Source organism: Cheilinus undulatus, linkage group 2 (assembly GCF_018320785.1).
Source record: "Cheilinus undulatus linkage group 2, ASM1832078v1, whole genome shotgun sequence".
NCBI lineage: Eukaryota > Metazoa > Chordata > Actinopteri > Labriformes > Labridae > Cheilinus > Cheilinus undulatus.
This window is the reverse complement of record NC_054866.1, coordinates 55,320,955-55,334,732: the sequence shown is the minus strand read 5'-3', so window position 1 is coordinate 55,334,732 and position 13,778 is coordinate 55,320,955. Positions and strand designations below refer to the sequence as shown.

The 13,778-nt window shown below is 40.7% G+C and overlaps 1 protein-coding gene across 4 annotated transcripts in view; it reads left to right on the top strand.

Annotated features, from left to right (window-relative positions):
• LOC121518717 (diacylglycerol kinase delta-like) overlaps positions 1-13,778 on the top strand; it is a 66,836-nt gene that overhangs the window by 43,852 nt on the left and 9,206 nt on the right. For all 4 annotated transcript variants that reach the window (XM_041801256.1, XM_041801246.1, XM_041801266.1 and 1 more), the window contains 7 exons: positions 849-1,010; positions 8,632-8,745; positions 8,818-8,911; positions 10,641-10,751; positions 11,802-11,898; positions 11,980-12,087; positions 12,266-12,379. In XM_041801256.1, coding sequence (XP_041657190.1) covers positions 849-1,010; positions 8,632-8,745; positions 8,818-8,911; positions 10,641-10,751; positions 11,802-11,898; positions 11,980-12,087; positions 12,266-12,379 — 800 coding nt within the window. The remainder of the gene's footprint in view (positions 1-848; positions 1,011-8,631; positions 8,746-8,817; positions 8,912-10,640; positions 10,752-11,801; positions 11,899-11,979; positions 12,088-12,265; positions 12,380-13,778) is intronic.

Here is a 13,778-nt window from a genome sequence, read left to right as displayed (position 1 = left end):
ATTAGATGCAGGTACCATTTAATGAGTGCTGCATGTTTGCACACTAAAGGGTTAATTAGCTACTTTAGAAAGAGAATTTACCTGCAGTAAATCTAAACAGGTCAGGCAAAAATATGCTGTCCTTGTAACAAATGACCATTTTTACAGATTTTAACATTTTTAGAATCCACTGATGATGAATTTACAAGACTGGAATATTCATTAAGTATACATTCAACATGACTGCTTTTGGCTTTAAAACAGCAACCTGTTCACAAAACCTGATCTGAGCCCTATTTCACTTGACCTGGGATCAGTGCACAGAGTCCAGAGAGGAGAATGAAAGGAGAGAGAGTGAGAGAGAGAGGATAATACGGAGATTCATCACACTGCTGCGCTATTATAAATATAGTTATAGTTACAGTATAGTTTATAGAGCTGCAAACCCTCACCTGCTGAGTTAAAACTTGACTTTAAACACATGTATGAGCCCTACAGTCGTTATTCTGCATGTCCACTCTATCTAAATCCCCCTTACGTCTCTGCACGCGTCATGAACTAGCATGTTTTACAGGCTTTAAAGGATGACATCATCCTTATAAGGCAAGGATGGAATATATTACAGGCCTGCAAAGGTAACATCTTTCTAAGGCAACTGATGGAATGTTGGTAAAGCTGTAGATGTTTGGATTTTTTTCCTCCATTTTTACCAAATAATAGACCATACTTGGCAACAAAGGGAAAGATTGCTGGTAAATGTGTTCTTCTAATGAAAAAGAGATGAAGTACACTGAATCTGACAACAGTGATAGCGTTAATAATGTGATGATGATAACAATGATGGTGTTGATGGATATGTGTGCTTCCAGCGGTGGATGAGCAGAATGCCCAGACCCAGCAGCAGCTCTTCTCTCTGAGTCGGGCAGAGGAAGAGGAGGGTCTGGTGGAAGAGGAAGAGGAGGAGGAGGTGGAGGAGGATAAAGTGTCTCTACAGTCGTCGTACAGCAACAGACAGCGTCATAGCCGCAGAGGTGAGTCACATATGGCGCTATTCTTAGATATTAATTTAGAAGTCTTAATCATATCTGAGAGTGAAAAATGTGAGAGCAGCTCCGGTGACAACCATGACAAAAAAAAAAACATGACCAATCAACAACCATGACAAAAAATAACCATGACCAATCAACGACCATGACCAATCTACAACCAAGACCAATTAATAACCATGACCTAGCAACAACCATGACCAATCAATAACCATGACCAATCAACAACCATGACTAATCAACAACCAAGACCAATCAATAACCATGACCAATCAACAACAAAGACCAATCAACAACATAGACCAATCAATAACCATGACCAATCAACAACATAGACCAATCAATAACCATGACCAATCAACAACCAAGACCAATCAACAACAAAGACCAATCAACAACCAAGACCAATCAACAACTTAGACCAATCAACAACCAAGACCAATCAACAACCAAGACCAATCAACAACTAAGACCAATCAACAACCATGACCAATTAATAACGATGACCAATCAACAACCACGACCAATCAATAACCATGACCAATCAACAACCATGACCAATCAATAACCTTGACCAATCAATAACCTTGACCAATCTACAACCAAGACCAATTAATAACCATGACCTAGCAACAACCATGACCAATCAATAACCATGACCAATCAACAACCATGACTAATCAACAACCAAGACCAATCAATAACCATGACCAATCAACAACAAAGACCAATCAACAACATAGACCAATCAATAACCATGACCAATCAACAACATAGACCAATCAATAACCATGACCAATCAACAACCAAGACCAATCAACAACAAAGACCAATCAACAACCAAGACCAATCAACAACTTAGACCAATCAACAACCAAGACCAATCAACAACCAAGACCAATCAACAACTAAGACCAATCAACAACCATGACCAATTAATAACGATGACCAATCAACAACCACGACCAATCAATAACCATGACCAATCAACAACCATCACAAATCAAAGACCAAGACCAATCAAAAACCATGACCAGTCGACAACCATGACCAGTCAATAACCATAACCAATCAACAACCATGACCAATCAACAACATAGACCAATCAACAACATAGACCAATCAATAACCATGACCAATCAACAACCAAGACCAATCAACAACAAAGACCAATCAACAACCAAGACCAATCAACAACTTAGACCAATCAACAACCAAGACCAATCAACAACCAAGACCAATCAACAACTAAGACCAATCAACAACCATGACCAATTAATAACGATGACCAATCAACAACCACGACCAATCAATAACCATGACCAATCAACAACCATCACAAATCAAAGACCAAGACCAATCAAAAACCATGACCAGTCGATAACCATGACCAGTCAATAACCATAACCAATCAACAACCATGACCAATCAACAACCAAGACCAATCAACAACCATGACCAGTTGATAACCATGACCAATCAATAACCATGACTACAACAACCAAGACCAATCAACAACCAAGACCAATCAACAACCATGACCAATCAACAACCAAGACCAATCAACAACCATGACCAATCAACATCAAGACCAATCAACAACCATGACCAATCAACAACCAAGACCAATCAATAACCATGACCAATCAACAACTAAGACCAATCAACAACCATGAGCAATCAACAACCAAGACCAATCAACAACCATGACCAGTTGATAACCATGACCAGTCAAAAACCATGACTACAACAACCAAGACCAATCAACAACCATGACCAATCAACAACCAAGACCAATCAACAACCATGACCAATCAACATCAAGACCAATCAACAACCATGACCAATCAACAACCAAGACCAATCAATAACCATGACCAATCAACAACTAAGACCAATCAACAACGATGACCAATCAACAACCAAGACCAATCAATAACCATGACCAATCAACAACTAAGACCAATCAACAACCAAGACCAATCAACAACCATGACCAGTAGAAAACCATGACCAATCAACAACCAAGACCAATCAATAACCATGACCAATCAACAACCATGACCAATATACAACCAAGACCTATAAATAACCATCACATATCAAAAAACATGAACAATAAAAAATCATGACCAATCAACAACCATGACTAATCAACAACCAAGACCAATCAATAACCATGACCAATCAACAACAAAGACCAATCAACAACATAGACCAATCAATAACCATGACCAATCAACAACCAAGACCAATCAACAACCAAGACCAATCAACAACATAGACCAATCAACAACCAAGACCAATCAACAACCAAGACCAATCAACAACTAAGACCAATCAACAACCATGACCAATTAATAACGATGACCAATCAACAACCACGACCAATCAATAACCATGACCAATCAACAACCATCACAAATCAAAGAACAATACCAATCAAAAACCATGACCAGTCGAACAACCATGACCAATCAACAACCATGACCAATCAACAACCATGACCAATCAACAACCATGACCAGTTGATAACCATGACCAATCAACAACCATGACTACAACAACCAAGACCAATCAACAACCAAGACCAATCAACAACCATGACCAATCAACAACCAGACCAATCAACAACCATGACCAATCAACAACAAGACCAATCAACAACCATGACCAATCAACAACCAAGACCAATCAACAACCATGACCAATCAACAACTAAGACCAATCAACAACCATGACCAATCAACAACCAAGACCAATCAACAACCATGACCAGTTGATAACCATGACCAATCAACAACCATGACTACAAATAACCAAGACCAATCAACAACCATGACCAATCAACAACCAAGACCAATCAACAACCATGACCAATCAACATCAATACCAATCAACAACCATGACCAATCAACAACCAAGACCAATCAACAACCATGACCAATCAACAACTAAGACCAATCAACAACAAAGACCAATCAACAACATAGACCAATCAATAACCATGACCAATCAACAACCAAGACCAATCAACAACCAAGACCAATCAACAACCATGACCAGTCGATAACCATGACCAATAAACAACCAAGACCAATCAACAACAAAGACCAATCAACAACCAAGACCAATCAACAACTAAGACCAATTAATAACCATGACCTAGCAACAACCATGACCAATCAATAACCATGACCAATCAACAACCATGACTAATCAACAACCAAGACCAATCAACAACCATGACCAATCAACAACCAAGACCAATCAACAACCAAGACCAATCAAAAACCATGACCAATCAACAACCATGACCAATCAACAACCAAGACCAATCAACAACCTAGACCAATCAACAACCAAGACCAATCAACAACCATGACCAATCAACAACTAAGACCAATCAACAACCATGACCAATTAATAACCATGACCAAACAACAACCACTACAAATCTATAACAATGACCAATCAACAACCATGACAAATGAAAGAACAAGACCTATCAAAAACCATGACCAGTCTATAACCATGACCAATCAACAACCATGACCAATCAACAACCAAGACCAATCAACAACCATGACCAGTTGATAACCATGACCAGTCAACAACCATGACTACAACAACCAAGACCAATCAACAACCATGACCAATCAACAACCATGACCAATCATAACCATGACCAATCAACCATGACCAATCAACAACAAGACCAATCAACAACCATGACCAGTCGATAACCATGACCAATCAACAACTAAGACCAATCAACAACCAAGACCAATCAACAACCAAGACCAGTAGACAACCATGACCAATAACAACCATGACCAATCAACAACCATGACCAATCAATAACCATGACCAATCAACAACCATGACCAATCAAACCAAGACCAATCAATAACCATGACCAATCAACAACCATGACCAATCAACAACCATGACCAATCAACAACCATGACCAATCAACAACAGACCAATCAACAACCATGACCAATCACAACCATGACCAATCAACAACCATGACCAACAACCAAGACCAATCAACAACCAAGACCAATCAACAACATAGACCAATCAACAACCAAGACCAATCAACAACCAAGACCAATCAACAACTAAGACCAATCAACAACCATGACCAATTAATAACGATGACCAATCAACAACCACGACCAATCAATAACCATGACCAATCAACAACCATCACAAATCAAAGAACAAGACCAATCAAAAACCATGACCAGTCGATAACCATGACCAATCAACAACCATGACCAATCAACAACATAGACCAATCAACAACCATGACCAGTTGATAACCATGACCAGTCAATAACCATGACTACAACAACCAAGACCAATCAACAACCAAGACCAATCAACAACCATGACCAATCAACAACCAAGACCAATCAACAACCATGACCAATCAACATCAAGACCAATCAACAACCATGAGCAATCAACAACCAAGACCAATCAATAACCATGACCAATCAAAAACTAAGACCAATCAACAACCATGAGCAATCAACAACCAAGACCAATCAACAACCATGACCAGTTGATAACCATGACCAGTCAAAAACCATGACTACAACAACCAAGACCAATCAACAACCATGACCAATCAACAACCAAGACCAATCAACAACCATGACCAATCAACATCAAGACCAATCAACAACCATGACCAATCAACAACCAAGACCAATCAATAACCATGACCAATCAACAACTAAGACCAATCAACAACGATGACCAATCAACAACCAAGACCAATCAATAACCATGACCAATCAACAACTAAGACCAATCAACAACCAAGACCAATCAACAACCATGACCAGTTGATAACCATGACCAATCAACAACCATGACAAAAAATAACCATGACCAATCAACAACCATGACCAATCTACAACCAAGACCAATTAATAACCATGACCTAGCAACAACCATGACCAATCAATAACCATGACCAATCAACAACCATGACTAATCAACAACCAAGACCAATCAATAACCATGACCAATCAACAACAAAGACCAATCAACAACATAGACCAATCAATAACCATGACCAATCAACAACCAAGACCAATCAACAACCAAGACCAATCAACAACATAGACCAATCAACAACCAAGACCAATCAACAACCAAGACCAATCAACAACTAAGACCAATCAACAACCATGACCAATTAATAACGATGACCAATCAACAACCACGACCAATCAATAACCATGACCAATCAACAACCATCACAAATCAAAGAACAAGACCAATCAAAAACCATGACCAGTCGATAACCATGACCAATCAACAACCATGACCAATCAACAACATAGACCAATCAACAACCATGACCAGTTGATAACCATGACCAGTCAATAACCATGACTACAACAACCAAGACCAATCAACAACCAAGACCAATCAACAACCATGACCAGTCGATAACCATGACCAATCAACAACCAAGACCAATCAACAACAAAGACCAATCAACAACCAAGACCAATCAACAACTTAGACCAATCAACAACCAAGACCAATCAACAACCAAGACCAATCAACAACTAAGACCAATCAACAACCATGAATCAACAACCAAGACCAATCAACAACAATGACCACTACATAACCATGACCAGTCAAAAACCATGACTACAACAACCAAGACCAATCAACAACCATGACCAATCAACAACCAAGACCAATCAACAACCATGACCAATCAACATCAAGACCAATCAACAACCATGACCAATCAACAACCAAGACCAATCAATAACCATGACCAATCAACAACTAAGACCAATCAACAACGATGACCAATCAACAACCAAGACCAATCAATAACCATGACCAATCAACAACTAAGACCAATCAACAACCAAGACCAATCAACAACCATGACCAGTTGATAACCATGACCAATCAACAACCATGACAAAAAATAACCATGACCAATCAACAACCATGACCAATCTACAACCAAGACCAATTAATAACCATGACCTAGCAACAACCATGACCAATCAATAACCATGACCAATCAACAACCATGACTAATCAACAACCAAGACCAATCAATAACCATGACCAATCAACAACAAAGACCAATCAACAACATAGACCAATCAATAACCATGACCAATCAACAACCAAGACCAATCAACAACCAAGACCAATCAACAACATAGACCAATCAACAACCAAGACCAATCAACAACCAAGACCAATCAACAACTAAGACCAATCAACAACCATGACCAATTAATAACGATGACCAATCGACAACCACGACCAATCAATAACCATGACCAATCAACAACCATCACAAATCAAAGAACAATACCAATCAAAAACCATGACCAGTCGATAACCATGACCAATCAACAACCATGACCAATCAACAACATAGACCAATCAACAACCATGACCAGTTGATAACCATGACCAGTCAATAACCATGACTACAACAACCAAGACCAATCAACAACCAAGACCAATCAACAACCATGACCAGTCGATAACCATGACCAATCAACAACCATGACCAATCAACAACATAGACCAATCAACAACCATGACCAGTTGATAACCATGACCAGTCAATAACCATGACTACAACAACCAAGACCAATCAACAACCAAGACCAATCAACAACCATGAACAATCAACAACCAAGACCAATCAACAACGATGACCAATCAACATCAAGACCAATCAACAACCATGACCAATCAACAACCAAGACCAATCAATAACCATGACCAATCAACAACTAAGACCAATCAACAACCAAGACCAATCAATAACCATGACCAGTTGATAACCATGACCAGTCAATAACCATGACTACAACAACCAAGACCAATCAACAACCATGACCAGTTGATAACCATGACCAGTCAATAACCATGACTACAACAACCAAGACCAATCAACAACCAAGACCAATCAACAACCATGACCAATCAACAACCAAGACCAATCAACAACCATGACCAATCAACATCAAGACCAATCAACAACCATGACCAATCAACAACCAAGACCAATCAATAACCATGACCAATCAACAACTAAGACCAATCAACAACCATGAGCAATCAACAACCATGACCAATCAACAACCATGACCAATCAACAACCATGACCAATCAACAACCATGACCAGTCAACAACCAAGACCAGTCAACAACCAAGACCAATCAACAACCAAGACCAATCAACAACCATCACCAATCAACAACCAAGACCAGTTGATGACCATGACCAGTCAATAACCATGACCAATCAACAACCATGACCAGTTGATGACCATGACCTGTCAACAACCATGACCAATCAACAACATAGACCAATCAACAACCAAGACCAATCAACAACCAAGACCAATCAATAACCATGACCAATCAACTACTAAGACCAATCAACAACCATGACCAATCAACAACCATGACCAATCAATAACCTTGACCAATCAATAACCTTGACCAATCAACAACCAAGACCAATCAATAACCAACAATCAACAACCACAGCTCAAACAGTGACACCTTTACTTCCTGTCTACAGTCAGTAAGACACCCTGTGAGAAGCTGATCAGCAAAGGAAGCTCTTCATCACTTCCTGTCCAGACAGGAAACAGGGACAACATGCCGATGCTAAATACAAAGATCCTCTATCCAGGTACGATGAGTGCACACCTGAAGGCTTCCTGTGATGACATCATCATGTTTACCTGTATATGTTTGTGTGAAGGTCTAAGAGGACTCTCTGGATCCCTGTCCAGCAGCTCTGTGATCAGTCGACTATTGGTCAACGCCGACCCGTTCAGCTGTGACCCTGACAACATGTGAGTCTGTCTACCTGTCTGTCATTCACCTCTTCGTCTTTCATAGTCACTATATTTTAGGGCTGCAGTAATAGATTCTTTTTGTAGTCGAGTACTCTATCAATTCTTCTGACGATTAATCGAGTACTCTAATAAGAAATGTTTCATTTTTTTTAATCAGTCCCTTTGGCTTTTTTTAAGAGTAGTACTAGAGAAATGAGAAAAGAAGCTGGGTCCCTAAAAATGAACTACTTCTATATTAAAAATTGGTATTATTCTTTAAAGAAAATATATTTTACAAAGTGCAATGAAGTTCTGATGACAGTTTACATTTCTTAGCATAACAAGGAAAGGAAGTTAAATAATGACATCAGATTATACCATATTTTGGGTTTTAGGGATCCTCTCCCAGGAAATTTTGGGTGCTAACACTTTATTTCTTCTATTTTATTTTCCAATTTGCCTTTAAAGTAAAGGGACACAATCATTTTAACATCCTCTACTTTATACATGTGTGTAATATTTCACATTATAGCAACAATAAAGCTCCATCATTCACACAGCAGTCTGATGATGTCTGAAAGGTGAACCTTTAGATTACAGAAATATGGATGATTTTTCAAAGTGTGCTCACTTTTAATTTTTGTACATTTTTGTTTGTGAGTTCATCCACCATTAAAATATGACCTTTTAAGACCATCCATTGACATGGAGAACGCATTTTAAGGGATAAAGCTGCTCCTGTGACCTGCTGACCTGTGATTTTCACGCCTCATATCATGCATGTTGCGTTATAGTAACAGTGAAAACAAGTACATTGTGCCACACAAATAGCCGTCCGTGTGAAACACAGCTCACCGTGCAACACACGGTGCGATGTCCAGGCTACAGTACGGGCGTATATGGATACATGACTGATTTAGGCGAAGCCTTGAGGCAGATAATTTGCCTCGAGGAATTTTTTGATTCGAATCACCCGAATAATTCGAGGAATCATTTCAGCCCTACTATATTTAACTTCCACTCCAAAAGTATTGGAACATGAGTTTGACAGGTGTGTCCTATTACATTGATTATTTACACAATAAATAGCACTAAATGTTTACACTCAGTTTCAGGTCAGGGTTTTACCTGTGCAGACTGTATTTATAAATAGAGGTGTAACGGACATTAAAACCACAGAGCAATTATGAAGCTGAGAGAAGATGGAAAATCAGTCAGAGCCCCTGCATAACAGACATTGAATGCATAGACCAAGGAAACATCAGCAGCTGAAAACAGAAACATTGTGAGAGCTGTAAAGAATGACCCTAAAACAACTGTTAGTAACATCAGCAACAACCTCCAGAGGACAGGAGTGAAGGTATCACCATCTACTGGTTGTGACATCAGCAACAACCTCCAGAGGACAGGAGTGAAGGTATCACCATCTACTGGTTGTGACATCAGCAACAACCTCCAGAGGACAGGAGTGAAGGTATCACCATCTACTGGTTGTGACATCATTAACAGCCTCCAGAGGACAGGAGCCAAAACAACAACAAAGGAGTTCATTGGGGGCAGGGGGTTGAAAGTTTTAGACTAGCCAAGTTGATCTCAAGACTTAAACAGGCTTAATGCAGTTATTGCCAACAAAGGATTTACAACTAAATATCAAGTCTTGCTCACTTTCTATTTTAAGTCTGTTTGTTCCAATACTTCTGCAGGGGAGTGTACATAGACTGTACTGACTTTGTCTGTCTGTGTTCAGGGACTGCTACACTGAGAAATGTGTCATGAACAACTACTTTGGAATCGGACTGGATGCTAAAATCTCCCTGGACTTCAACAACAAAAGGGACGAACATCCAGAGAAGTGCAGGTACACAAATAGACTCATCCAGATCCTGTTCCAAATGGGGCAACTAGACCTGTACTTTATAAACCTACAGCTGTATGAACCCTGCTCATAGTCAGCATGTTTTAGAATAGATAAATAAATGAATAATGACATAAGTATTCAGACCCTTTACTCAGTACTTACCCCGACCAGTCTCCCAGTCCCTGCTGCTGAGAAATACCCCTACAGCATGATACTGCAACTGCCATGCTTCACTGCTGGGATGGTTTTGGTCAGGTGAAGAGCAGTACATGGTTTCCTCCAGTCTTGGCTTCATCAGGCCAGAGAATCTTGTCTCTGCCAGTCTGTGGAGTCCTTGTGGTGGTTTTTGGCAAACTCCTGTCAGGTGTAAAACACATGTAAGCCCAGATCAGTGGAGGGCTGCAGTGATGGTTGTCCTTCTGGAGCTTTGTCCCATCTCCTACAGGATATGTGGAGCTCAGTTAGAGTGACCAGCAGGTTCTTGGTCTCCTGTCTCACTAAGGTCCTTCTACCCCAATGGTGACCAGCTCTAGAAGAGTCCTGGTTGGTCCAGACTTCTTCATGTGAGAATTCTGGAGGCCACTGTTCTCTTGGGAACCTTAAGAGCAGCAGAAATGTTTCTGTAGCCTTCCCCAGATCCCCAGATCTATGCATGTCAACAATCCTGTCTCTGAGCTCTGCAGCTCCTCTGACATTTGACTCTTGGTTTCTGTTGTGATATCATTGTCAGCTGTGAGGCCTCCTATAGAGAGGGCATGGCTTTAGAAACATGTCCAATCAGGTTAATTTAGCACAGGTGGACTCCAGTCAAGGTGTAGAAACATCTCAGCAAGGACCAGAGACATGGAGGAACCTGAGCTACATTTAGAGAGGTGTTGAAAGGCTCTGAATACTAATTTATTTTTAATAATGAAAACATTTGTTATTATAGAGCATTGAGTGTAGATGATTAGAATAAAAATGAACTAAGGCTGAAACATGACATCTCTGAAGATGGAGGATCCTGATATGTATAAATTAATAAACCCCTGCTGTGATGTCATGGATCAGGAGTCGCACTAAGAACATGATGTGGTACGGAGTCCTGGGAACCAAAGAGCTGCTGCACAGAACCTACAAGAACCTGGAACAGAAGGTTCTACTGGAGGTGAGCTGATGACATCATCAATGACATCATAGATGACTTAAGATGTTGCCTCTAACAGCTGAGCTGTTGTCATGGTTACAGTGCGACGGCCGTCCCATCCCTCTGCCCAGCCTTCAGGGCATCGCCGTTCTCAACATCCCAAGCTATGCAGGAGGAACCAACTTCTGGGGAGGAACCAAAGAGGACGATGTGAGGGCACTTCCTGTCTGACTTCCTGTTTATGTTGAGCTTCCTCCTGATGCCACTCTCTCTCTCTCCCCCTGGTTCTCTCTCTCCCTCTCTCGCTCTCTTCCTCTCTCTCTTTTCCTCTCTCTTCCTCTCCCTCTCTTCCTCTCCCTTTCTCGCCCTCTCCCTCTCTCTCCCTCAGACATTCACGGCACCGTCCTTTGATGATAAGATCCTGGAGGTGGTGGCGGTGTTCGGCAGCATGCAGATGGCCGTTTCTCGCGTAATTAACCTGCAGCACCACCGCATCGCTCAGGTACACCTGTCTGACTATCAGAGCCATAACATCACTTCTTGTTCTCCAGTGACATCAGCTATAGATCAGAAAAACCAGGTAGTGGCATGGTGTTAGGAGTTAGCTCTGCTAATTGATGGCATTAAAGAGACGAGTTGGACACTGGAAATAAAGGACAGGTGTTCATGACAGGGACATAGAGAGTAGGGCTGAAACCTTCCTGTTGGTTGGTTGTTTGGTTGGTTGGTCTGTCTTAGTTGGTTGTTTGGTCTGTCTTGGTTGGTTGGATGGTTGTCATTTCGTTGCTGTTTTGGTTGGTTGATCTAACTTGTTTGATTGGTTGGTTGGTTGGTTGGTTGTTTTGTTTCTGTTTTGGTTGGTTGGTGGGTCTTGTTTGGTTGGTGGTTTGGTTGGCTGGTTGGTCAGGGTTGGTTGGTTGGTCAGTTGGTGGTTAGGTTGGATGGTTGGTGGTTTGGTGCAATGGTTGGTTGGTTGGTTGTTTTTTCAGTTTGTTGGTTGATATTGTTTGGTTGGTTGGTTTGTTGGTTGGTTGGTCTTCTTTGGTTAGTGGTTTGGTTGGCTGTTAGTTGAGTTGGTTGGTTGTTTTGGTAAGCCAGTAAATTGAAAGGTTGTGGGTTGGTTAATCTTGTTTGGCTGGTGGTTTGGTTGGTTGGCTTGTTGGTTCGTCTTGTTTGGTTGGTTGTTACGCCAGTTGTTTGGTTTGTTGCCAGTTGGTTTGGGTGGTTGGTAGGCCAGTTTGGTGGCTATTTGGTAGGTAGGTTGGTTGGTTGGTTGTTTGGTAGTTAGGTCAGTTGGTCTTGTTTGGTTGGTGGTTTTGTTGGTTGGTAGGCCAGTTGGTTAGTTGGTTGACTTGTTTGTTGGTTGGTCTTGTTTTGTTAGTGGGTTTGGTAGGTTGATAGGCCAGTTGTTTGGTTGGTTGACTTGTTGGTTGGTTGGTCTTGTTTGGTTAGTGATTTGGTTAGTTGGTTGGCCAGCTGGTTTGGTTTAGTGGTAGGCCAGTTGTTTGGTTGTTTGGCTGTTTGGCTTGTTGGTGGGTTGGTCTTGTTTGGCCAGTTGTTTGGTTGGTTGGTCTTGTTTGGTTGTGTGGATATATTATGTTTCACATCTAAGTATATTACACTTATACACTTATGGCTACGTGGCTTTCCTCACATGGCCAAAGGCAACGTGAGGCTCCAGCTTCTAGATGGGATGTTGGAAAGTTCCTGAGAAGGCAATAATTACTAGACCAGAAAGAGTAATCAATGTGATAAATGGGAAAAGGGGGGGGGGGGCTTGGAATAATGTCTGGACTCAGACATTGTTCATTTCCAGTAGGTGTTTTGTTCAGATACCAAAGAAATGTTTTGATTGTTATCTAGAAGTGCATGCATGGAGAACATTCAGAAGTGTGTAGTTA